The 25,714-nt window shown below is 36.1% G+C and overlaps 11 protein-coding genes across 11 annotated transcripts; 7 read left to right on the forward strand and 4 right to left on the reverse strand.

Annotated features, from left to right (window-relative positions):
* Positions 1-1,272: 1,272 nt before the first annotated feature.
* FDP41_007453 (uncharacterized protein) lies at positions 1,273-6,582 on the forward strand (the record flags this gene model as incomplete). The annotated part of the gene is made up of 5 exons (XM_044711200.1): positions 1,273-1,285; positions 1,390-1,715; positions 1,770-2,837; positions 2,889-3,860; positions 4,000-6,582. The coding sequence occupies 5 exons, from the start codon at positions 1,273-1,275 to the stop codon at positions 6,580-6,582; spliced, it is 4,962 nt and encodes a 1,653-aa protein (XP_044568989.1).
* Positions 6,583-6,700: 118 nt separating this feature from the next.
* FDP41_007454 (uncharacterized protein) lies at positions 6,701-7,993 on the forward strand (the record flags this gene model as incomplete). Its single annotated transcript, XM_044711201.1, has 1 exon — positions 6,701-7,993. One exon carries the CDS (start codon positions 6,701-6,703, stop codon positions 7,991-7,993), a length of 1,293 nt encoding a protein of 430 aa, XP_044568990.1.
* A 128-nt stretch (positions 7,994-8,121) lies between these two features.
* On the forward strand, positions 8,122-9,432 carry FDP41_007455 (uncharacterized protein; the record flags this gene model as incomplete). Its single annotated transcript, XM_044711202.1, has 1 exon — positions 8,122-9,432. The coding sequence occupies one exon, from the start codon at positions 8,122-8,124 to the stop codon at positions 9,430-9,432; it is 1,311 nt and encodes a 436-aa protein (XP_044568991.1).
* A 432-nt stretch (positions 9,433-9,864) lies between these two features.
* Positions 9,865-12,134, forward strand: FDP41_007456 (uncharacterized protein; the record flags this gene model as incomplete). The annotated part of the gene is made up of 2 exons (XM_044711203.1): positions 9,865-9,952; positions 10,177-12,134. The coding sequence occupies 2 exons, from the start codon at positions 9,865-9,867 to the stop codon at positions 12,132-12,134; spliced, it is 2,046 nt and encodes a 681-aa protein (XP_044568992.1).
* Positions 12,135-12,233: 99 nt separating this feature from the next.
* FDP41_007457 (uncharacterized protein) lies at positions 12,234-14,600 on the reverse strand (the record flags this gene model as incomplete). The annotated part of the gene is made up of 1 exon (XM_044711204.1): positions 12,234-14,600. The coding sequence occupies one exon, from the start codon at positions 14,598-14,600 to the stop codon at positions 12,234-12,236; it is 2,367 nt and encodes a 788-aa protein (XP_044568993.1).
* Positions 14,601-15,098: 498 nt separating this feature from the next.
* Positions 15,099-17,563, forward strand: FDP41_007458 (uncharacterized protein; the record flags this gene model as incomplete). Its single annotated transcript, XM_044711205.1, has 2 exons — positions 15,099-15,963; positions 16,023-17,563. The coding sequence occupies 2 exons, from the start codon at positions 15,099-15,101 to the stop codon at positions 17,561-17,563; spliced, it is 2,406 nt and encodes an 801-aa protein (XP_044568994.1).
* Positions 17,564-17,694: 131 nt separating this feature from the next.
* On the forward strand, positions 17,695-17,916 carry FDP41_007459 (uncharacterized protein; the record flags this gene model as incomplete). Its single annotated transcript, XM_044711206.1, has 1 exon — positions 17,695-17,916. One exon carries the CDS (start codon positions 17,695-17,697, stop codon positions 17,914-17,916), a length of 222 nt encoding a protein of 73 aa, XP_044568995.1.
* Positions 17,917-18,039: 123 nt separating this feature from the next.
* FDP41_007460 (uncharacterized protein) lies at positions 18,040-19,189 on the forward strand (the record flags this gene model as incomplete). Its single annotated transcript, XM_044711208.1, has 2 exons — positions 18,040-18,715; positions 18,786-19,189. The coding sequence occupies 2 exons, from the start codon at positions 18,040-18,042 to the stop codon at positions 19,187-19,189; spliced, it is 1,080 nt and encodes a 359-aa protein (XP_044568996.1).
* Positions 19,190-19,237: 48 nt separating this feature from the next.
* Positions 19,238-21,325, reverse strand: FDP41_007461 (uncharacterized protein; the record flags this gene model as incomplete). The annotated part of the gene is made up of 1 exon (XM_044711209.1): positions 19,238-21,325. One exon carries the CDS (start codon positions 21,323-21,325, stop codon positions 19,238-19,240), a length of 2,088 nt encoding a protein of 695 aa, XP_044568997.1.
* Positions 21,326-21,781: 456 nt separating this feature from the next.
* FDP41_007462 (uncharacterized protein) lies at positions 21,782-22,860 on the reverse strand (the record flags this gene model as incomplete). Its single annotated transcript, XM_044711210.1, has 2 exons — positions 21,782-21,876; positions 21,936-22,860. 2 exons carry the CDS (start codon positions 22,858-22,860, stop codon positions 21,782-21,784), a joined length of 1,020 nt encoding a protein of 339 aa, XP_044568998.1.
* Positions 22,861-23,003: 143 nt separating this feature from the next.
* FDP41_007463 (uncharacterized protein) lies at positions 23,004-25,214 on the reverse strand (the record flags this gene model as incomplete). Its single annotated transcript, XM_044711211.1, has 1 exon — positions 23,004-25,214. The coding sequence occupies one exon, from the start codon at positions 25,212-25,214 to the stop codon at positions 23,004-23,006; it is 2,211 nt and encodes a 736-aa protein (XP_044568999.1).
* Between the last annotated feature and the right edge of the window lie 500 nt (positions 25,215-25,714).

The raw sequence follows: 25,714 nt of genomic DNA on the forward strand, positions 1-25,714 counted from the left end.
GTCCTTCTTCTATGAGGAGATGCACAATTACAAATAACTCTGCACACCACCACGGACAGGGTGCGAATATGTCTTGAATTATTTTTTTTTTGTTTTTCATCTCGGAACACGAGGTTGATTCCGAAAAGAGCTCACGCTGCTAGATCAACTGACACCTGAGGTAGTGAGAGTGAACCTGAAAATGACGGTTTCAGCTCTTAAAAATATTATCTATCGAGTATGTCATAACTTGATGATCAACATATTGATACCTAGAAAGATATGATACAGAGGCCCGGGTAAGATTGGTAACGAACAAGAGGTGATCCTTTTCGTTTCGCGCCAAAATTTTGTACAAATCCAAACAAAAGAAATGCAACAACACGGCAAGTGGATTCCGATATCGCATATCTATTCATGGCGAAACAAATAGAAACTATTACAAACACGTTGACCACGACACTATTCGATATGTGTTCCCAGCTGTGGATGACAAGAAAAAAGCTCTTCATGTTGGAGAGGGACTGTAGATTGAGTCTGAACCTGACGAGATAATTGATCAATCTCAGTGATTACTGAGCTTAGTTCGGATGAACAAGAATAGAACTAGCAGAAAATCCCACAACCCATTCCCAGTCCGTCCTTAAATTAAATCGATCAAACGATTTTTATTGTTTACTTTTTCGAAACATAATCCCGAACTCGACGAAATCTGCTTGATGAAAATATGGATATAAACACTCCATGCTGCCTTTTGAGCAAATATTCCCTTTAGATGCGAATCAAATCCACCAGAATGCTCCTGGGCTGGCTTGGAATTGCAAACCACACACCAGTACATCTGGAGAACTGATATTTGATTGTTTTTTTTGATGTTTTGACATTAAAAGTGTAATGTATAAGTCAGTATTTAAGGTGATGGCAAACATTGATTGTAGTATTTAAGCGGTAAAATGTTATAAGGCTCGTTGGAGTCAAGTAAGGTTTTATCATTCTTTTGGCATGTTGTGTCATTTTCTAAATAAGGAGATTTTTAAAGGCGTCACAAAGACAGGCAATGCTTTATCGTAAGGAATGATGATGTGGATGGTTGATGTGAGGTATAATTGTAAAATCTATAGATTTGACATTGATCGAAATGATACTGAGAAGTATTTTGTGAGAGAATGCTAATGGGAGTGTTCCAGCGTGTGCCTATAATAGGTATACTTCTTTTCGTTTAGGCCAGAGAACGATCTCATCCTTTTAATTTTGTTTCGCGCCAAAATTTTGTACAAATCCAAACAAAAGAAAATGCAACAACATGGTAAGTAGGTTCCGATAGAGAGCGCATCTATTCATGGCAATGATGGTGAAATCATACAAAACCTTGCTTAAAAAACTATTCATGAATCACACATGTGCTTGCAGCCTGGCAACAACCATACGTAAATGTCGTTAAACTTTGCTCTGAAAAGTCAAAACAATACTCTTCCGAAGGTGGAGTGACTCAAGAGATGGATAGAGATATTGGAAAGACAGTGTTCCGTATTAAGGGATCTGTTCCTTCCAACAACTATGTTTCTTTTCCTTCAAATATTCCAAAAAACAAAGGAGACGTTCTAGGCTTGGTTGGCCAATTTTGTTATGTACAAATTCGAGCATCAAAGGAAGTTTTTGTGTTCCATATTGATATCATGACTAAGGATGAAATGACTATTCGATTTTCTTTTGGAAATGTCTATAAACAAGTCAAGGTGAGTGCTTTCAAGAAAAATGTCAATTATTATTGAATCTCCATATATATAAAGAAAACTCATAACACAGTATACATTCCAGTGGACTATTTGAATGATAAATGGACAACTATTGCAATTGATTTTAAAGCACTTGTTCAAACTCATTTAGAAAAAGTATTTAAATGTGTGAGAGGAGCTGTTGTTTGCGCAAATTTGTCACTCAAGAATATATTCACATCGGACAACTTGTACACCCCAGAAAATCTTGCCAAAGATTTGTATCTGCCAATTCACAAAGGAATGAATTGGAGTGATGAATATGATTGGTTTTGGATTCCTGGAGAACCAACCAATGTGAAACTTGCATGTATTATTGATCCAGACACACTCAAAAAACCTTCAACGAGCTTCAACACCAGCAGAACATCCTCGGTGGGATCGAGTGGTTCCTCTAAACGATCAAAAATTGCTGGAGTTCTTTCCAACAAAGCAATGCTGACACCTAGCCCAATTATGGAATGCAAAAGATTCATTGGATACAACTCCCATTTCAACTCAAATCTCTGTTGGACATTGGATTCTGCCTATTGTTTATTTCCATGTGGATCTACAGTGATAAAAATGGATGTCAATTCAGGCAAACAGACATCATTCCAAGGTCACACGCATTTTGTCACCTCTTTAGCCACCGACTTTAAATGCAGTATCATGGCCTCTGTTCAAAACACAATACCATTAATCAGAATATGGGACGTGGAAACTTGTCGATGTCTTGCAGTTTTAAAAGGACAGGAGTCAGAAATCACATGTCTATGCATCTCTGATAATGGAAATGTGTTGATGACTATTGGAAAAGACAAGTCTTTAAAAACACAATTCATCGTTTGGGATATTTCGAATGTGAAAAACTCTGAAGAGATTCCTGTCATATCAAAATATGTTTGTGATTATTCTGTGAAAAAGGTCAGTTTTGCTCCAGGAGAAGACACCAAGTTTGTGACTTGTGGTTTTGAGAGTATAAGGCTATGGAGATTGAAAGGAGGAATTGTACGAGGATGTTCACTGTCACTTGAAAATTATAGCCTTACGAAACAAAACTTTTTGGATATTGCATTTGAAAAGACGTTTGTGTCACCCCATGTAAGTGTTTCATATTGAAATTTTAATTAGTGTAATGCTTGTGAGAAATAGTTAGGAGACAAGGACCACCGATTTTATTTAGGAACAGAATCTGGAGCCATTTACCAAGTCAATTACACAAAAAGAATTGTTGAATGTGTTTTTCAACTTCACAATAGTGCTATTAATTCTCTTTACATTAACGAAGGTATTTGTATCACAGGATCTTCTGACAAGTATGTCCGAGTGTGGCCTCTTGACTTTTCTGATTTTTTCATAGAGGCAGAACTTGAAAATGCAGTGATGAGTGTCGTCACATCGAAAGATGGTTTTAAAGCACTCATTGGAGATTCTAATGGCTCAATAGGAATCCTTGAAATCAGCTCACAAAAATATCGATCCGTTTTAAGATCACACACCAAACAAGTTCTGGACGTTGCTTCAGATCCTAATAGAATGGAATTTGCAACAGTTTCTTTGGATAGAACAATTAGAATATGGGATTTAACAACCTTAAATCAGAAATATCAGTTTGATATTGACGGAGAAAATCCTATTTGTGTGGATTATCACAAATATGAATATATGATTGCGTGTGGATTTGAGAGTGGAATTGTTCGTATTTTTGAGATTCCTACCACTCAAGTTTTAGAGGAATACAAGGCACACTTAACCGATGTCCTTGCCATTGCTTATACACACGACTCAAGATGGCTCATTTCATCCTCAAAGGAATCAATCTGTATTTCAGACACTAAGCACATGTATCAAGCTGTAAAAGTTATTCCGTACGCCTGTGAATGCAAGAATGTGAATCTATGCATGAGCAGAGATGGAAAATATTTTTCATTTATTTCCCCCACACGAAATTTAATTCATGTTTATTCATGCATGGATTTTGAAGAAGTATTTCAATTTGAAACACCAACAGACTTCTTTGAGAGCATGGTCTTCTCAGCAGACTCTAAAGAAATTATTGCTTCAACCTCAGACAACAAATTAATGTCCATATGTTTGGAAAAGGGAGAAATTATTTCAGAAACTGTAGGTATCAATGGGTTCATTGAATATTACAATTATGACATAATATGTGTTCAATATCATTGGATGGCTCTTCTATGTTCAATAACTAAATTCCAATTAAATGGGCATGCTGAACGTTCCATTTTGAACGTTGAAAAAGGAGTATGCTCCTAAATACAATGCAATAACGATGGATACAAGTCAAAATGGTAAATACTTGGTGTGTGGAGGTGAAGAGCGATTATTAAGAGTGTGGAATTCAAAAGACCTTGCTAATTTCAGTTGTCAAAAGTTTATTGGACACTCTGGAAATATTAAGAAAGTGATTTTCACATCCGATTGTGGACATGTCATTAGTTGTGGACAAGACGGAATACTTGTGTGGTCTTTCCTTGGAGATAAATCGAGAGATATAAATTTGATGATTGAGAGTCATCTCGAACGAAGAATGATGGAAAAAAAGAAAGAAGAGGAAATTGAGATTGATGAGCTCGCTGCTCAATATAGAGGTGTGTATGAAAAGACCTTTGAAGATAGAAACAAACGAGCATTGGAAGAACTTGAATCGATCGATCCAGCAATTGTTAGAGATGTCTCGGAAGTGCATGACTATGATCATCACCATCTTGTGCACACCGATCAACCATTCAAGAAATACATGTTCAATCGAAGACCATCCAAGTTACCAAACTCTGAAAAAAGAAAATTACCTGGTGAATTCCCAAAGCTGAAACTCGCAAGAATTTGTGGGTACAGCGGACAAGCAAGAGACAATTTAATTTGGCTTGAAAAACAAGGATCATTAATTTATACATCTGGTCATACAGTTATTATTGAGGATATTGCCACAAGAGCCCAACAGTACTTAACAGGTCATGAACATGAAATTAATCTGATTGTTATTCATCCAAATCAAAAGATTTTGGCCTCTTGTGGTGGTGTGAAAGGTGTTACTCTAGATTCACCCATAATTTTCTGGAATTTGGAAACAAAATCCCCCGTCAAGAGATTGGAATACCACAAATGGGGAGTTTTGGCAATGGATTTCTCACATGACGGAAAATACTTTATCAGTGTTGGAATCAATGAATATGACGGAAAGTGTGTGTTGGCTATATGGTCTGTGGAAACAGGTAAATTAATTGCCAACACTTTGGTAGCAGAAGAAATTTATGTCGTCAAATGGTTCCCAAGTTCACCCTCGTTTGAATTTATTACGTGTGGTAAAAACTCAATCACTTTTTGGTATTTGAATCCAGAAGGACAGCTTCTCATGTCACCTGCCAAAGTGGATCACCATCAATTGCTTGGTTCTCCTGAAGATCCCATTCATTTTACCTCCATTGGGTTTAGTGAAGATTACAGAAGTGTATGGATTGGATCCTCTTCTGGTTTTATTTTAGCGTTTAACTTGGAGAACAATGAGCTCGAGCATCAATGGATGTCCGTACACGATTCCAATGAAATTGATCACATTTGTTGGAGAAAGAATACTCTAATTACTTCAGGAACCGATGGATCAATCAAGAGATGGAAATGCACCAAGAAGGACAAACAGTATCATCTTGTATTGAGAGAACAAATGGAGTTAGATGGCCCAATTGTTGCTTTGTGTTTTGATGACAAGGCCAATCAAGGAGTGGTTGGTACTTGTAAAGGAACAATTTGGTATATTCATTGGGATCAACAACAGTGCATTCGAATGATTACCAGTCATTCACACTTTGTGAGTGGTTTAGTCAAAGTGAATGGATACATCACGAGTAGCTCACATGATGGAACAGTTCGAGTTTGGACCAAAGTCATGTTGGACTCGAACAAGATTCTCTCGCTCAATCAAGTCTTGGAAATGAAAAGAAGTGAGGACAAGAAGGTTGCAGCACTTTGCATGGATAAGAGCTCCTCTAACAATCTCATTGCTGTGGGATATAATGATGGTACCATCTTTGTGAATTATTTGAATCATTTGGAACATGTGTTAAAGAATAAGATCAAGCCACATGAAGAAGCGTTGACCTGTATTTTGGTCACTCCAACCAATCGAATCATTACAGGAAGTGCAAATGGTATTCTCACTCTTGTTGACAATTTGGTGAATTTAACAGAATCCACTTCAGCTCTTCCGACCGAGTTTTTGGAGAATCGATTTATTTTCATTAGAGAATTCCAAGGCCATCGAATTTGTTCACTCGACTATGACCCTAAAACCAAACGATTTGTAAATACCACCTGTACAGGTTTAGTCTCTGTCTGGAATGACACGGATTTCACACAAGTTGCAAAATTTGCTCCTCACATCTACACTCGAAAAGTTGCAGAAAAAGAAAAGTATGAAATTGATATTATTGCCAAATTTTCTCCTTTTGAACAAGATGTTCTATTAATTACAGCTCCTTCTAAAATATGTCCCAAGGTTGAATTCTACAATTATAAGAGAGAATATTGTTTGAGAGTCGTAGACATGAATTGTTTTGCCAATTGTTTTGCAATTTCACAAATACATTCCTTGATTGCATTTGGAACACGAGAACGATTGTTAGTATTAATGAATTACTCGACTGGTGAATTTGAGGAGTACGAAGGTCATGGAGATGGAATTCAGAGCATCATGTTTGATGATGAATGTGATGAATTGTATTCGAGTGCATTCTCAGACACATTGGTATGGAAATTGAATACCAGTAGCAGTAATAACACAAACTTGACCACACGTGTGGTGTCTTCTTTTCCCATGAATAAGTAAATTTAAATGAATTGACGATGATGCTTCATTTTGATCAGTTTTGCCGACATGATTAATCTCGTCGAGGAGGTGATTTATAGAGTTCATTGATCTTCTTCTAAAGTTCATCTCAAAAAAAATGTTTCCGAGACGACCTTTATCTTCCAATAGTGGTGGTGGAGATGGAGGAGGTGCTTGGACTGGTCCTCTCTTTTCATTCATTACAGAAGGACCTTTCCGAAGAGGACTCTCTCCATCCAACCAACACATGCATCATCATGACAATCCATTGAAAAATATGAGACCATTGGGACAAGTCATGAGTATTCATTCCGATCGCCCATCAAACCCCACACAATTGGCTTGTTTACCTTCCGAATTATTCGGAGTGATTTTAACCTTCAGTGGAATACAGTGTCTATCTCTTTTCGCTTGCCTCAATCGTTCGAGTTTTGAAAAATTTGAAAATGAAGATGATCTCGTTTACAAAATTTTATTACAGACCTTGATGAAGAAAGATGAAGCCTATATTGAACAAGTACGCACAACACTCGGATTTACCTATAAATATAGTTTGAAACAATTAGTGAGAAGAGCGAATCGAGTATTGGGAAATGGAAATTATTTATTGGATACGATGCATTTGAGTGAAGAAAAAGAAGAGGAAGAAGAAGATGGTGAAGAGAATACTACCCATGCTATCACCACCACCACCACTCAGAATGATCCACTAGAAACCAAATGCGAACTCTCCACTATTAAAATTCCAGAAAATGAAAGATTGTCTCTCACAGAATGTACCGTCGAAATGAATCTTTATATTGGACAACCTTCGTATGGAACATTGATCAAGTTGGGAAATGAACATTTTACATTGAGTATTGAAATTGAGCATTCCACGTTGAAACTTGTTGAAAATTCAAACATACTTGCCTATCAGCATCTTTCATTGAATACATGGACACATATTGCCTTTGTCACATGTTCTTCATCCTATGACAAGGACTATTATTCGCTTCGATTTTTGGCAAATGGAATGAATATTCAAACATTGCACCATCTTCCATTGCCATCCAAGGACTTTACTCGAGTGGATTTTTTAACCTGTTGGCAGAATGAGTTGAGGAAACCTTTGATTGGAAAATTCACAGAGATACGAATATGGAATTGCTCAAAACAAGAAGATGATATTGTAAAAAACATTCATGGAAGATTGAATCCATTTGTGAAAAGTGTACATGTGGATCATTTGCTTTTATATTTTTATCCTGACTTGGAGGATGAAGATAGTGCTCTCGATGGTGTGAAAAACAAATCTCCCCTCAAAGAAATGAAGAATTTGGAAAATCATTTAAAGATTTCTCCAAATATAAGGATTCGAAAGATTGAGGCAAGACAAGCTGGATTCTTTGATCTTTGTAACCTTCTCTAAATATGTATTGTTCTCTCTAAACTCAAAAGATTAATTCGTTGAAGGAACTAATTGTTGTGTTTATATATATAAATTGAACCATCGATGATTTGATGTTTCAATCACAGAGTCGACTCGAGAGTGAAAAAATGCATCAACCTCCTCAACCACCACCTCATCACGAGGATCAAGAGGATGATCATCACCACCAACACGGAGGAGAAAATACTACCTCGTCATCATCCGATCAAGAGGAAAATTCAATAGAAACACCCTCTACTTTAGATCAACCATCGGAACCTGCTCTCACCGAGGAAGAACATCAAATTATTTACAACACGACAAGTCTTGTGTTGCGGGCAATTGATTTGAAGTATCGTGTTTTAAATTTATCTAATTCTCAGATCAGTGATAAGATTATGAATAATATTCAAGAAATTTTGAATGGATTTGTTAGGATTGAATCATTGACTGCAATTTGGGAATTAAATCTATCACAAAATTCAATTTCAATATTGCCGAGTTGTTTAAACATGTTTACGAGAGTAGAACGTGTTTTTTTGAATGAAAATCAATTATCAAGCATTACGGAAGATGAAATTTTGACGAAATTGGTGAATTGTAAAATAATATCTTTTTCCAACAACATGCTAACGAGCTTTCCCATTGCCAATCCTTTTCCAAAATATTCTCTTACTAAATTAATTCTTTCAAACAACCAGTTGCAATACCTACCTAAATATATTGGAGAGTGCGTCAATTTGGTTGAAATTGATGTATCTCACAACAACTTGAAGATCATTCCAAAAGAAATTGATAATTGCAAAAAACTAATGAGATTATTCTTAGATCACAACCCTCTAATATGTTTGCCATATGAGTTGAGAAATCTTTTGAAATTGAGAACTTTCAGATGTGATTCATTCAACATTGAAGAGCGAAAAAGATTTTACCAGAAAATGTACATTACACACAACAGCACATTATTAGAATTTGCTAAACGATTTATTGTAAACTCAGATCATCAATTATGTCATGGAAAATGTTGTCATACTCACGAAGAGGAGTCTTCTCCAATGCTTGATCTAAATGACATGGATTTGAGTGATGATCACCATACAGGAGCTCTCACAGTTTCTTCATCGACAAGTGCTCCTTCCCATTACAAAACAACAAGTAGTGAATTTTCTTCTGCTCAGGATTTTAAATTGAATTTCGATCTATTGAAAGCTCAGTACAAATCCTCCATTCCCAAACATTTGGCAGAAGACCTTATGGATCACACAAGAATGAATTGTTGTTCTACTTGTCATCGATTCATGTCTCAAAACACAGGCATTAATTTTATTGCATTATCAACGCTTCCAACGAGGAGCAAACATCAAATCGATCAAATACCTTTGTTTTGTAGAGCTTGTTGCAATGAATGCTTTTCTAACTTTCCAAACAAAATTGTATGAAGAAATTGATGATTCATAAATTTTGTTGTTATCGAAACAAGATTCTACAATTTTATAATTTGTAGTTTTGTAATTATTTGTAATTGTAACAAGATTCCACATTTAGCTTCAATTAAGGTCAATGACCCATTCCAAGTGGGTAGTGGTCGTGAGGAAGTTTGTGGCTGTTGCACTATGTGTTGACGAATGGGTATGTACGTTATATTGTTTTGGTAATGATGTTGTTGTTGATGGATATAATAATGATAGAATGATAGAGAGAATATAAAAAAGAATATATCTCTTGATGATTACAAAACATATGAGACATCATCGATGAGAATGGATGATTTATTGCTTGATTAATTACTAAGGTTCGGTTGTTGATTGAATCAAATTTGGTGATGGTTGACAACTGACATTCAAAAAAATCAAATTAAAAAAAAATTAAAGATGGTCACCCTCACCGATGAGCAACGAGAACAAATTCAAATTCTCGAATCCTTTCTCGAACAAGGGTTGATGGATCCAGAAGATTTCGGTAAGTGATAATTATTAATATTCCACTTGTGATCCGAATTTTTATTTTTCACATAATTCTTTCTTTATGATAAATCTCTTCTATTGATTCCATCTCCATAATTGATTTCAAAAAAAACACATCATTATCATCACACCAATTTAATGTATATATTGTTATTTAATGTATATATTGTTATTTAATGTATATATTGTTGTATTATTAAAATTTCTAATTTCACACAGAGGAAGAAAAGAAGAAAATTCTCAGTGGTGGATCCATTGCCGATGAAGACGAAGAAGACTCTCCACTGGTGGTCAGTGGTGGTGCCTCTTCTTCTTCTTCCAACAAACCATTTGATCATTCTCAACAACCTTCCTCTCAGAGCAAACCAACGAGTAGTACTTCAGTGAACACCACTTCAACAACAACAAACACTTCCACACAACGTAAACACGTGATTCATTCAAGTTCAGACGATGACGAACCTGTCATTAAATCTACTCAAGTCAAGAGAAATGTTGTGAAAACATCCACTGTTCCATCCAGTTCAACAACAACAAAACCAAACATCACCACAAGTGTTTCAAAAACAAGAACGAATCCATCTTCTCGTGATTCTGCTGTGGATTATGCTGAGAGTGGTGATGATGCAGTGGTGAGTGATGACAATAATCACTACTCTTCCGATGATCGTGATTCATTCATGAAACATTTGGGTGGAGTGACAGGTCGAAAAATTTTACAAAATTCTACCGAAGATGAAGAGAGTGATGATCAACAACAATCAATTCTTCTTTCAAAGAATAGAAATAATGGAATGTCGACAAATAGTGTGAAAAAGAATGCACAATCCTCTCAGAATTCTAAAAATGGATATCAGTTGAAATTGACTTCTCAAGAACGAGAGTTATTAACTGCTGAACAAATTCAACAATTGGAAAAGATGGCTCATTTGGTTGATACTGAAATTTTATCAGAAGATGAATTGTTGACAAAGAAGGATCATTTATTGAGACAACAACAACGTAAAATTGAAGAAGAAGAAAGAAAAAGCAAACAAGAAAAATCAAAAACCACTTCTACGACTGCAAAAAAGTCACCACGAGTCAATTTAAGTGTTGAGGATCAATTGAAGAAACTTGAAGATTTATTTGATGCTGGAATTTTAACAGAAGAAGAATATCGTGCAAAGAGAAGACAATTATTACCTGAAGAGAGTTCGGATGAGAATGATGAAGAAGACGAAGACGACGAAGAAGACGACGACGAAGACGATGGAAAGGGATTAAAGTTGAAATTAACTCCTCTTCAACGTGATCAATTAAGCAAATTGGATTCTCTTCTCGAAATGGGTATTTTGGATCATGATGAATACGAAGAAAAGAAGAGACAAGTGATGGGATTGAAGAATGAAAAGACACCTTCTAAAATCATTACAAAGAAACAAGAGGCCAATAAGGAATTTGGTGACGTGATTGAAATGGTTGTTTTTATAACAAATATTAGAGCCACTCCTGAGAAACCATTCAAATTGATTTATGAAGGAGATCAAATCATGTATCAAAGAGAAGAGGACTCTGGTGCTGGAAAGACAATCATTGTGAGAGGTGAAGTTCCAAAAAAGCCAAAAGAAGACACCATTGTTACATTGTGTGTCGATATGCCTCAAATTAATATTCACACTCAACAGAATTTCAATCTTTCAGAACATGGTCGATTCATTCAAATTCAAATTACTCAAGAGGGTAATAGAAATAATATTAGAATCAAGCAACAACATGATGATTCATTTGACACAGAACAACAATTGGGTGACAAAAATGATGAGATGAGTAGAATTTATGTTCACTATTCTGCAATTCCTGCAAGTGAAGAAAAACCATTCAAATTATGGATTGGTGACATGCTCGCCCATCAACTCACAGAACCAATGACGAAAAGCCAAAGTGGTGTTCTGAGAGGAGCTATTCCAAAAATTAAGAGATGCAATCCTTCTACTGAGTCTCATCACGATGTGAAGCTCAAGGTTCACATTCCAATGATTGATCCTGAAGAAAAAGTTTATATTGTCAACTTGACTGACAATGGTGATCATGTTGGTATTTTCTTGGATGGTTCAAAAATAACACTCAGACAAGAGAAAGATAAGGTTGATTCTGATAGCCCAATATTGGAACCTGTAAAATCATCTAAAAAGTAATTTGTTCCTATAAAAATTCTGATTCCATCAACTATCATTGATTCTTGAATTCAATATTAGTAGAACACACATTAAATTTTAAAATATTTAATAACAAATCTATTTCGCCTCAAGCTTTGCAATGGCTTCATTGGCTTTCTTTAAAAGAGACAAGGAGGTTCTGTCAGGGTCAGGAATTTTCTTAAATAATTTCAGTACCTTGTAATAGGAAGAAAGGGTATTGTCTTGACAATAATATTCCATGAGTGAGTTGTACGCAATGGCGTTGGGTTCAGCAATTTTTGCAAATAATTCCTCGACCAGCAGTGTGGAAGGTCGACTTTGTTCGCTCTTATAGTAACACGCCATGAGCAATACAAAAGACACACTATCAACCGTCTTCATTTCATTCATGTAGAAATGATATGCTTTTTCATACATGTCAGCTTCCTTATAAGCTCTCAAGAGACAGTTTTCAGAAATAATTGAAACTTCTGGCATCTGAGAAAGAATGTTTTCAACTGTGGCGAAATCTCCAGCGACTGCATATCCTTTAAGAACGCAATTCACAGCAGCAAGATAGGTCTTGTCTGGCATTTGCTGATAATAGTGATCAATAATAGGCAACATTTCAGCAACATTGTCCTTGTTGAGTCCTTTTGTTAAAGCAGACAATAGAATGGCATAAGATTCGGGTTGAGGATTCACGAGTTTCTCAAATATTTGTATGACCATGTCAACATCACCCGAGTTTGCAAAGTTACCCATAATTGCCCTAATATGAAGGTCATTTGGATTTGGTATTTGTTTCAGAAGGGTCATTGCCTCTGATGGAGGAAGTGCTGAAAGAATTAAGGTATAAGTCTGATTATTGGGTTTCTGCATGGAGTGGAAAATTGTTCGAATCTTGTCAGTCATTTTCCGTTTCTTGTATTCTTTTAACATGATATTGCAAGTACTTGTTGCAGGATTTTTGAGTTCTTTGAAACATATTTCAGCACGTTCAAAATCTTTCCCATTAATGAATGCTTTCAGTAGTGAGTTGATGCTATATTCATCAGGATTTTGAATACTGTTGAATAATTCTTCGACTTCTTTCATTTTACCTTGTTTTGCAAGTGTATTCATCAAAATATTTTTGTGGATCACATTGGGCTTTTCAATAGATTGATAAATGTGTTGAACTGCTTCTGCATCATACTCTTCAGCAATAATTTTCATCAAAGTGGCATACGAATATCCGTCTTGGATAGAGGACGGTATTTTTGTTTGATAAAATTCAAGGGCCTTATCATTTCTTCCTGCCTTATTATACGCCATCAACATGATGTTGTAAGTGTCAAAAGAACGATCTTTCATCATGTTGAAAATATTTTCAACAGTTGAAATGTCTCCTAGTTTGGCATACTTTGTGAGAAGAGTATTATAGGTATAAATATCTGGTGGATGTTGCTGTACATGTCGTGCCAACTTGAGCGTATCTTGTATTTGCGTATAAGCTTTGAGAATAATATTGTGAGAATGTGTGTCTGGTTCCTTAATACTCCGATATATTTCCTCGGCCTTTGTATAGCTTCCTTTGTTAACGAAATAGTCCATTACAATGTTGTAAATCTTGGTATTTGGTTGAGAAAATTTTTTGAATATTTCTTCTACTTTTTCAACTCCCAAGTCATTATTCACATAGGGAGTAAGCATTAGTTGCAGAATCTGCTCGGAAGGGTTTGTTATCTTGCCAAAAAACCTCTCCATGGAATTCAAGTCCGAACGATCTGCAAAACTCTTCAGAACGGCGTACTGTTTAAACCTGTCCATAAAACCGCTGTCAGTTAGCTGTTTGTAAAGAGCGTCAAGCTTTTCAACTTGGTCGGTGACACAATATATTCGCAATAGTTGTATAAATATCGGATTATTTCTTTGCAAATAGAATTTGGAAGCTCCTTTTAGACAAATCATCTCTGCAAGTTTAAAATCTTTTAACTCAATCAAAGCATCAACAACCAATTCATAACAACGAATATTTCGAGAACTCTCATTAGCAAAGGATGTAAAAATGTCAACCGTTTTTTGGTAGTTTCCTTGTTGAAGAGCTTCTTCCATCAGGTCAGCAATTTGATATCCTTCCACTGGATAAAGCGACGTGTTCAACAGATAGGTTCTTAGAGGCTCCGGTTGCAAATGTTCCTTCCTTTTAAATTCTTCTTCTGATGCTTTAGATTCATAAATATTTTTCAAACAATTATATTCCGATTCATTAAATCCTTCCTCCAAAGTTGATGATGAAGAGGATTTAAAATTTTGAGAAAAGAATCTCTGAAACAAAATTTTCATATTTTGTTGTTGAAAATAGGACGAGGAATCATTGAAAGAAAAATTGTGTGATATGGATCGTGTTTTCATATCCAGTAATCTGTTCCGATCGACTTTAACTGGTGTCCATCGATGACATGCAGCAGCAACAACAGAACATCGACCCGACGACTTCATTTTTTTTTCTCAAAGACGTTCTCGAGAGTCGAATTTATGGTTTTGAGAGCCAACATTCGAATGTGGAGCAACAAATTCCATCAAAAAGATCTTGTCGTCGTGTGTGGACATGTTACAATACCCCCGTCGACGACACGAACACACAACTCATGCCAGAGAGCTCTCTTTGACGATGGCGAGAACATTTTAATTGTCCTTCTTGTTCGCGCACAGTAGTTATTTTTCCACTCGCGAATTGGGAGAAAACTCTCAAATAAGGCTCAGTCCGGAGAACCGGTGAGTTCCCTCCAAAACGCAGAAATGGGTGTTATCTGTGTTGAGGCTTTAGAAAAAAACGAAAGAACATCCTCAAAGTTCGTGTTGCGTGTGGATTCTCTCCGAGTGTGTGTGTGTGTGTGTTCTTGAGCAGATATACAGCAGATACTCAACGTGTTTGAGGAACACCCTCATCATCATTGGCCTCTGAGAGTACTCTAACTTCCATCATCAAACAACAAAATGACAAAAATTCATCCTCAACTCTCTCCGAGAAGTTCCGATACGAGCTTCTTTTCTTCCGTGTATTCTATAACGCCTTTGGATTTGAGGCAGCAGAATGTTGTGGATGCAAATCAAACTAATAATGAAACCGTTCTACCAACAAAGAAGAAGACATTATCTTCAATTCTATGCCTCTCCTTGTTAACGATCATCATTGCGATCGCGAGCGTTCAACTTCTTTCATCGTCGGTGTGGATTGCTCTCTTCAGTTCAAGCATGTCAACTTCTCAAAGCAAGTACGGCAGCAAACTGTTCGAAAAAATAACCCTTCATATCAACAGCACCTTGCTCGGTGCGTTGATGATTTCAGAGAATGTGAAGGAAAGCATCTCAACGTTGGATGTGAACAATGTTGATGATGGGATAGCGCAAAGATTGTTAAAATCCTCCAATTCTTTCTTGCCCACACCGTTATTGAATTCGATATATTTTGGTGATGGGACTCTTGGCATGAGTTTGACCGAAATGACAAGAATCAATTCAAATAATACAGTTTTTGCTTATTGTCAAGATAAAGAGTGCAAAGAGATGTCATCACTTAATGTTAAGGCAACCACATTTAACCAATCGCACAGTTTGCAGATTCTTTCACTCGATGGCCCAAGTTGCTCTCTCTCATATTTCGACAATATTCTAACGAACAGAACTATCCTGAGTTGCATAACTTTTCATTTGGACAATCAAACATCACAACTGGATTGGTATTTTGGTTTTGATATCAGCACGGATACTTTGTCAAGACTTTTGGCTGATTCCATCGCTAAATCAGACCAATCAACTGCAGCATTAATCTTAGAGACAGAAACAGAACATGTTATTGCAAGTAAGTACCATAGAATTTATCAATTAGAGTATGATGATTTCAATTCATTCAACCGTTAGCTAACACTCCTATCTTAAGGAACGATATGAGCGAAACGATTCACTCTCTCAAAGATGCATCCATGAGAGAAATAGGACTCTCATTATATGAAAACGTGAATCGAAATTTGCGTTCCATTTCCTGTTCGAAAATTGTTGGTTTCAGCATACCAGGAGGCATTATCAGAGCACATAGAATGTGTGAAGAGTCTGGTTTAGATTGGATCATTGTTCTTCATGAATCTACTTATCAACAGGAACTAACTATTGGAATTATTATTGCTTCTCTCATTAATACTGGTATTGGATTGATTGGTATTATCATTGGAGTTGTTGTAACAGTGAAAATAGTCCAACCTCTTGGAGACATCATGAATGAATTTTCCCCACCTTTTCAAACATTGTTGGATAAATCGAACTTCCATTATTCAAATCTAAAAGAGATTCGAGAGGTTCAGACAAACTTTACCGGTTTGATTGATCTACTTAAAAAGTATAGGTCTGTGATTCCACCTCACGTTCTAACAAAATTAGACGCCCCTAAAGAAGCAATTAATACTAGAGACAGCACGAGAGAAAAATTACAATCACACAATTCTGATTTCTCGATTGTTAGCTCAAGATCCCTAAAAGGAGACGACATGGTCAAACCATTTTTACATCACGCGCTAGATCAAAGAAGAATTACAGTAGCTTTATTTTATCTAGAAGGCTTTGAAGCTTGCATGAAGGAGCTCTATCACACAGATGTAGTTTCCATTTTGAATGATTTCTTAAATGTCGTTCAAAAGGTTTGTGAAACGTCTAACGGACACCTTGGCCAATTTCAGAACAATATGGCAACTATTTCTTGGAATTCAGCGAATGAAGTCTTACTTCATGAACAGCAAGGTTTGATTTCCTCAAAACAGGTATTAGAAAAACTGATTTTTGTGCAACAGTCGAAATGGAGGCAGTCATCCATACCTTCGGATGTGGTAAAGATGCTTAATTTTAAATCAGCTATTCTCTCTCAAGATGTTCTGTGTGGGGCAATTGGAACATCACAATGGAAAAGCGTGTCAATCGTGGGAAGCAACTCCTTTAACTTGGATCTCATCTTAAAGCATGCACTGAAATTAGATGTTGATATCATTGTGACTGACGATATTTTACGTGCAAATAACTCTTCGTTTTGTCACAGATTCGTAGGCACAAAGATGCTTTATGATTTTGATGAAATCATCTCTCCATACTCCTCCACAAAGGACTACATTAATAGTATGAAAAAGAAACCAACCAAATTGTATCAAATAGGTGAGGCCATTGAACAGGTTACCACTGATATAGAATGGATGTATGAACTACAATCCTCGATTAACCGCTCAGAGAAATGGAAGTATTATAATGATGGAGTGAACTATATGCTGGAGGGAAACAATGACTATGCCATGCACATGTTTAAAATTCACATGGCCAATTATCGAAAAATTAATGAACAGGATGATAAGGTTGCAACGTACATGATGAAAAAATGTGCTACGAACGGAAAATTGAAAAAAAATTCGTTTATGCAGCACTAATCATCTTGGAATTCAAGTTAGCTGTGTGGATGACATGCCATGTATACTTCCTTACAAAGAAATTGACCAAATTTGACATGCCTCCTTAAAATGCCACATTTAAAATTAGGATGAATGCAAAAAAAGAAAAAATGCTCAAAAAACCTCCAGAAACAGAAAACCCAGAATACTCTGCGGAAGAGAAAAAGCCATCAGACGAAAATGCTGATAAAATAGCCCACGAATTAGAGAGACAATATGCGGTGGGAGTTCGGGCAAGAACAGCAAGAGAAGAAGATTTGGAAAGAATGGCTCTATCACCCGTTGGAATGGATGAAGATACCACACAACCGATCAATAGAACGATCATTTAATTATGTGTGTGTGTGAGGATTCATCCTTTGTGAATATTTTCAAATAAAATTTGATATTTTCAACTGTGCAATCGAACATCAGGTTCAAATGAATTGCTATTTTCGTAATTCTTTTTAAAAAAAATGTCTTACAATGCTTCATCGTCGTCTTCCTCATCGATAGCATCATCATCACCGACAACAAATTCATTATTTTCCAAGTCCTTTTGGATGGGCTCATTGTTTGGTGCGAGTGTTTTGTCGGTAGGATTTCTCATTGGATGTTTCTATCAGTCCAAACGATACAAGAAAGACATTTCCGAATTAAAAACGCTCATTCAAGCCTTACAGCAAAATCAACAAAATTCGGCTCTGAATCAAAAACGAATTTCTTCTAATTTATCGGAATATGTGGTAGGAAATCCTGGTGATGAAATGGCTTTAGCAGTGGAGGATCCTTCCAGACAACCATCACCTGGTCAACTCAACACTTATCAACGATTCTATCACAAACCAAAAAGGATTTTTCTCATTCGTCACGGTGAGAGCGAAGGTAATATTGATCCAAATGTGTATGCTGTAAAACCTGATAATAAGATTGAATTAACAGAGTTGGGAATGCAACAAGCGGATGAAGCTGGAAAAAAATTGAAACAAATCATTGGAGATGAAACTGTTTGTTTTTTCATTAGCCCATATAAACGTAGTGTACAAACATTTGAAATGATAGCTAAGCATTTTGGAGGGAAAGAAAATGTGTATTTTAAAGAGGATCCAAGATTAAGAGAGCAAGATTTTGGTAATTTCCAGGATCCGGCAGGTATGTGAGAATTGTTTTTTCAAAACCCATATTTAATGAAAAATGTATTTGCAAATTTGGAACTGTTAAGATATCAAAATTAGACAAGAAGAACGGCGTAGATTTGGTAGTTTTTACTATCGCTTTCCTCAAGGTGAAAGTGGTAGTGATGTATATTGTAGAGTATCCAGTTTTTGTGGAAGCATGCTGAGAAGCATGGAAGAGCATCGACAACCTTTCGATAATTATGTATTGATATCTCATGGGCTGACATGCCGACTCTTCTTAATGAGATATTTTCATTGGAGTGTCGATACATTTCATGCTCTTTGGAACTTGACCAATTGTCAAATTGTCACAATGGAACTGCAAGAGAATGGAAAATATAAAATAAGAGAAAGATTAAAGATTGATGATGAAAGCTTATTGCCACCAAGCGATTTTGCAGAGGTGAACGAAAGTACTGCAAAACAAGAGCTTGGGGCTACACACTAATGAACCAAAGAGCATCTCTGCCCGATGATGCTTGAAAAAAACGTTAATTTATTTACAACCACTGTAGATACATCTCTTTAGATGGAGCGCTGTCTCCTCAATAAACGATAGACCATCTGGAAATGGATTTATCACAACCTTTTTGTCGCCGTTTATGGATGTTGTGGATGTTGCTGGGGACAATTCTCCTGGTGAATTTAGAATGTTATTATCTTCACTGTCGCTATCCACAATTTCATCAAATATGGACGTCCTTTTCTTGGATTCAAATGTTGTGTTATTTTTCTTCTTGTTGATAAATGAGCCAATGCTAATGTTGAAAATTGAAAATGAAACATCTCTAAGGGCTTTCTTGTCTTGCTCTGGTTTTAAAATATCATTACTTAATACATCTACACTACAAAGAGTGAAAATGCCAAGTAAACTAAAGATAACAAAGTCGTGTCGATTCTTTAAAAATCTGTCACAGGCTGTGTCGTAGGCAATACTTCCGTTTAAAAAGCTAGATTCGTCAACACTCAATCCAATATTGGATTGCAACTCAGTTCTAAGCATTCGTAAATATACAGTCAATTCAGTCACTGCTCGTTCTTTTTCTACCTTATTCTTAATTGGAAGAGAAAGAAATAGGAAAAGAGTCTTTTTGTATTCAACAACACTTCTATCACTTAGTTGTTTTCCAAGTCTGGTCAAAATATGAGAGACCTTGTTGATCGTGACGTGTTGGATCTTTCTACCCGAGCACAGAATTTTTATCCAATCCTTAATCGTGAGCTTGTTCACTTCTTTGGCAGGACATTTTAATATGATATTGTCCACTAAGAATAAGACCTCGTTCATCAATTCCAATACAGCTCCATTCTTACAATTTTCTTGAGACTGAATTGGAGAATTGTCCACTACTAACAGTCCGTTCTGGCCCTTTTGGTCTCTCATTGGCAATGTTGTTAACTTTTTGTGAATAATAAGCTCACACAATATTCCTAACATGCAAAGTTCCTCAATACTATCGGATGCATAGGACTTGACAATTCCAGAGTCAGAAAGTAAAATCATTAAAATGGTTTCTGGAATTGTCATTTTGTGGTCTGCGTCGACATGCAAGCTTGAAGGTGAGGAATTGCTCACATCTGAGGTTGTTGTCGTTTTAGAAGGCACTTTCATGCTCGTAGGTCTTTGTTTTGTTGTTGTTTCGGAGCCAGTAGATACATCTGTTTTTTCATCGGACATCACATCATGATCCATGACATAATTTTCCTGCTTTGGAATTGGGTCAGAGATACCTCCAAAGTCTAAGAGATCTTTTGAAATGTTATTTCTATTTGTATTTCCCTCGAACATTGTTCTGCTTCTTCTCTTTACAGAAGAGCTCTCTACTGACTTAATTCCACTAATCTTTGGATTTTCCTTGAATTCAAAATTAAGTTCAGAGCCTTGAAATCCACTCTCGGAAGCAACACTTTGTCTTGGAGTATTTGTAGTTGCTGTCACAGCTCTAGTAGATGTCATTGTTGAATTGCCAGGATTCACTGGTGATGAAATGGTTGATGTTTGAGAAGCACTTGTGTGGCTTGAATTTTGTGTTTGTTGTTTTTGGTTGACTGGCATCGATGGAACTGAGTATTGGTGTGGATGTTGTGCAAATGTACACGACAACATTCCACTAGATTCACCACTCACTGTATGTCTGTGTGATGGTGGAGATGCCATTGATAAGAGAAAATCAGTGGATTCAATAGTAAAATTAGTATTCACATCATTTACACCTGGATCAGACGCAAAATCATCTTCGAATCCAATGGTCACCCGACGAGGATGAAAAGAAGAGCCACCTTGACTTGAATTGACATCTGACGTTGTGGTGGGTGTTGGTGTGGATTGAATAATTCCACCACCTCCAACACTTGCTCCAGCAGATCTTGGAGAAGTCATCATTCCTTGTTGTTGAGAAGAAGAACGGACTGATGGAATAATGGTGGGTGGCATATTGGTTGTTGTTGTTGTTGTATAATCATTTTGATTTGTTGATGCCGATGAAGAAGAGCCTCCTCCTAATTGAAATGGGTCATCATCATCATCATACGGATTGAAAACTCGATGGTTGATGGGTGGAGTACTTGTGGTGCTGCTGAACATTTCTTGGAAGAGGGAGATGTGAGATAGGAATTGAGTGGTGGTGGTTTGTGTGATTTTGTTTTTGGACCTGAATTCTTCTTAAAAAGGATTCCAAACCATGTTCAAACCTCCTTTGAAACACACAATATCTAATGATCCAAATCGAGAAACTCAGTCTTGTTGCTTGTACGCGATACGGAATGTGGTATTGAGATGGAAAGAAGAGAATAATGGAGATGAAGGCTCTTCTTTTTTTTGTAATTCGTAAGAAATTTGTAAATTCGTTGTAAATGGAGATAAAAATGTTCATGTGAGAGCATTTAATGGAAAATTGAGAGAACACGAGGTGATGTTCTTGTGGAAAAGATTGTAATGAAAAGAAGGAAAGGGCCAGGAACACAATGTAACAAATCTTGGCAAGATATGAAGCAATTCCAAATGAGAACGAAAGAATCGCACTGAAAATTCACCGAGTAATTAGTTGTTGCAACTTATTTTCTCGACTTGTGTGTGAGGTTTCTTCTTGATTGAGTCGTAATAAGTAACTGGAACAACAAACAACAAGAAAAAGACTAATATATGGAATGAGGGAAATTTGAAATCGTGACAATCATTAATAGTTTAGACTTACCTTTCATTCGATGTCTTCGCTGGTCCAATACATCCTTTTGGAAATAAAAATTGTAAAATTGAAACACAAACAATGCATGGTAGAGCAAGGCAAACAAAACATGAATGGCCACAGAAGTTGCAAGTTTTTCATATTGATAAATTAATCCAAAATTAGAAATCAAAATAGAAAGTATTGGAACAATGAATAGAAGTATTCGCATAAATAATTTCTTCTTGGTGTTAATAAATTCGTCAATAATGTCTTCTCTCAATTTCTTATCTGGCTCTACTCCATAAATTTTAGAAGAATTTGAAATTCTCCAATTCATGCCAATACAAGTAAAAAATGTTACAATTGTAATACAAATGGCATACAGTTTCAAATGATCATATCTGTACAGAGTGCTCACAAATGCATAAGCGACAGCCATAGCGACAAAGGAAATTCTTTGGAACCATTTCTCGCTATCACTATACTCAATCTGTTGAATGCTCATGTCATCAGGAGATCTTTTTGGCTTTGAATTTAAAATCGAATATAAAAAACCAAAATATAACAAGCTCGATGACATGAAATATTTGGAAATATCCATTGAGTAATTATTCAAATCCATATTCGAGAAATCGTTTGAATTTTTAAAGTATAAATAAAAGCTTGAAATTAATGCAGCTGGTAAATAAATAAACCCAATCATCATCGGAAACAACGATTGATTAATTTCATAAATTTTTAATACACTCCGTAAATACACCACCCGAGAACCAATCCATAAAATTCCAAAGAGTGAATAAATAAAAGGAATAATCATAAATGGATGTGGAGTCTTGAAAAGAGAGAAAAAATTATTGGAAGGAGTTAATGATGAGGTAGAGTTGGAATCACTTTTCAATTCCGATAAAGTTGATGTTGATAGCAGAACAGCCAAATGGTTGAATAAAAGCATTTTTTTAAGGACAGGTCAATTTTGTTCAAATTTCACTCGGTTGTACTGTACGATAAAGTATCATTGAACGACCATTCAATAGCTTTTTGAGTTCACACAATGCACAAATTATTGAGTAAAGAAATTAAAGTGTTCTTTTTCTTTTACTTGTTCGAATGCTCTTCGTCTGGATTATCGAATTTCAGTTCTGAAGAGGTAAACAAAAGTTCCTCAATGGCTCTTTGTGCATCGTCAGAATTTGAGAGAGTGGGTTGTTGTTCATCATGCATGCTGTGAAGTTTAGCTTGCTCTTTTTCCCATTTTTCATAATAAGCTTTAAAAATACTTGCTCTTTCCTTTTCTCTAAATTCTTTCATGTGATGTTCCCAGTCAGTTTTGTAATATCCATAGAATAATTGGTTAAAAGTAGTTGTGTTTGGAATCAAACCACGTGCTCTCATTTCTCTGAGGATTTTCTTTGCTTTCATAATGTCTCCTCTATTAATTTCTGCAGCAATGATCGCGTTGAATGTTTCAGTATTTGGTTTGAAAATGTCTTTACATAATTTTCTGAGATGCTTGTAGAGATCACCTGTTCTCAAATCTCCGTCATAGCTTAATGTCTTGAGTGCTCCATTGAAGGTATCCATGTTTGGGAGTGTATAGGTATTTTTATCTTGAGAGGTGTCCTCTTGGCTGGCAGTGTACTCTCTGAGAGTTTTTTCAAGAATTTTCAAAGCTGTTTTCTTGTCTCCAACTCTGGCACATGCCTGTAAGACTTGGTTGTAAAAGTCGATGCTTAACTTTCCTCCCGTTTTTGCTTCAAAATCTTCCAATAATTTTAAGCACTCAGAACAGTTATCATTGGTAGCAGTAGCACATTTACAGGTCAAGTAATCCATCAGCAATTCCGATTCATATTGGCCTTCTGTAACTCCAGTTTCATTGTTGATAATCATACGCTTCATTCCCTCATAGATATCTTTGTAACTATGTTCATCTCTTGCTTCATAGCATGTTCTGAGCAGAAGTTTGCATGTTTCAATATCTGGTTTCACAGTCAGGCCGCTGTTCTCTCTAATCATATCAAACAGTCTTAGAGCTTCATAGCTTGATCCAGAAGGAATACAGGCCTTAATTGCTTTGTTCAAAGTATCTGTGGTCATTTCGATATTGTTTGAAATCATGAATTGAAGTATTTGATAAACGTCCTTAATTCTACCAATACCTGCACAAGCGTCAATGAGTTGATTGAACGCCCGAGAATTAAGTCTTGGAAAGTTTGGCACCAGTACGTCGGTATCGTTAGGATCGTCGAGAACAGAAATATGGGAAGGATTTTCAACTGGTTTTTGTGAAGAAGAAGCTAGTTCCTCTACTGGATCCTCATAAATATGCTCTAATTCAATCTTTAGCACCTCATCCACGTGATCCGGATCGATAATAATTTCACTGGAATCCTCTATCTCTTCTGATTCTCTACTAGTATCTGATCTCTGCGATGAAGAATTTTCATGAATTACTGTATCTGCTCCATCGTCATCCATTGCACTTGCCAATCCTTGTAAGATTTCTTCTTGCTTGTGAAGAATGTGAAAATGCTTTTTCATAGATTCAAAGAGTTCAAATGTTTGCTCAGGGAAGTTGTTTTCAGAGTAAATATCAATTAAAATGACATAGAGGTCAGTGTCGTTAAATGTTACGGGTATCACATCTTCAGGCTTTAAGTGCACCTTATTTTTTCCTTCCAACAACGAGAGATCAAATTCTTTTAATTCTCTCTGAAATAATATTTCCATCAATTTGTCATATAGACCCTGAGCACAAAGTGATCTATCAAAGGAAGATTCAAATCTATAACAATTTAAAAAAGCATACTTGTAGAGACCTTCAATTTGTTCTCGGGAACAGTGAGATAAACCAGAAATTCTGTCATATTTGACATAAAGATATAAATCATTAACATTTTCGGTTGTTGCTTGCACTTCACCTAATTCCATGGCCCTACATTTAGAAATAAATTCTTCATACGAAATTGTGGGTTTTAGGAACGATTGAGAAAGAGGAATACCAGATTCATCGACTCCTAGGGAAATGCTCTTGCTTGTTAAATAATCTGCACCCTTTTCCGATGATGACACAGAAGAATTTAAAATAAATCTATTCGAATGATATTCTTTTTTTTGCATCACCCATGATGATGATGAATCCTTCGGACACACATTATTGTTGTTGTTATTTGAAAGTGTCCTTCCGAGAAGGGATGTTATTGATGAAGGGCAAACGCTCAAAGAGGTGGTGCTGCGCAATGATGTTGCCGAAATGATCTTGTTGAAATTCTGCAACACAATTCGTAAAGAACGGCTTTTTCGCATTTTTTTCCAATCAAAATAAATTTTGAGCCAAGTGGCAAGAATTGGCATATTCACCTTCTTCTGACTTCTTTTTCGCAATTTTTCAAATTCGTCTTTTAGTTCAGCAGTGGATGAATTTGAAGGGATTCAAAGAAAAGCCTTCCAAAAGAGTTGAATCATGGTCTTTTGGTCCTGACTGTGAAATAGGAATTTTTTCTCATGCGTTCTTTAAAAGAGTTGGAAGAGAACTTTTAACAAGAGAAGAAATTATTAATACCCTGGAAAGAGTGGAATTATTTTTCAAAGAGGGTTCAGAATTTCAGACTGATAAGATTCCTCTAATTTTTATTCTCTCATTGAAGGAGGGGATTTGGATTATGTGAGAGATCATTTGACATGAAATGCCCTTTACCTCTTCATTTTGAAAGTGAGCCCATAATTAAGGAAGTTATTGGATTGTTGGATATGAACAAAAAAACCAACGAATATTAGTGAATTCATATGAAAATTCTTTAAAACCA

This window comes from Naegleria fowleri (assembly GCF_008403515.1).
Source record: "Naegleria fowleri strain ATCC 30894 chromosome Unknown tig3, whole genome shotgun sequence".
NCBI lineage: Eukaryota > Heterolobosea > Eutetramitea > Acrasida > Naegleriidae > Naegleria > Naegleria fowleri.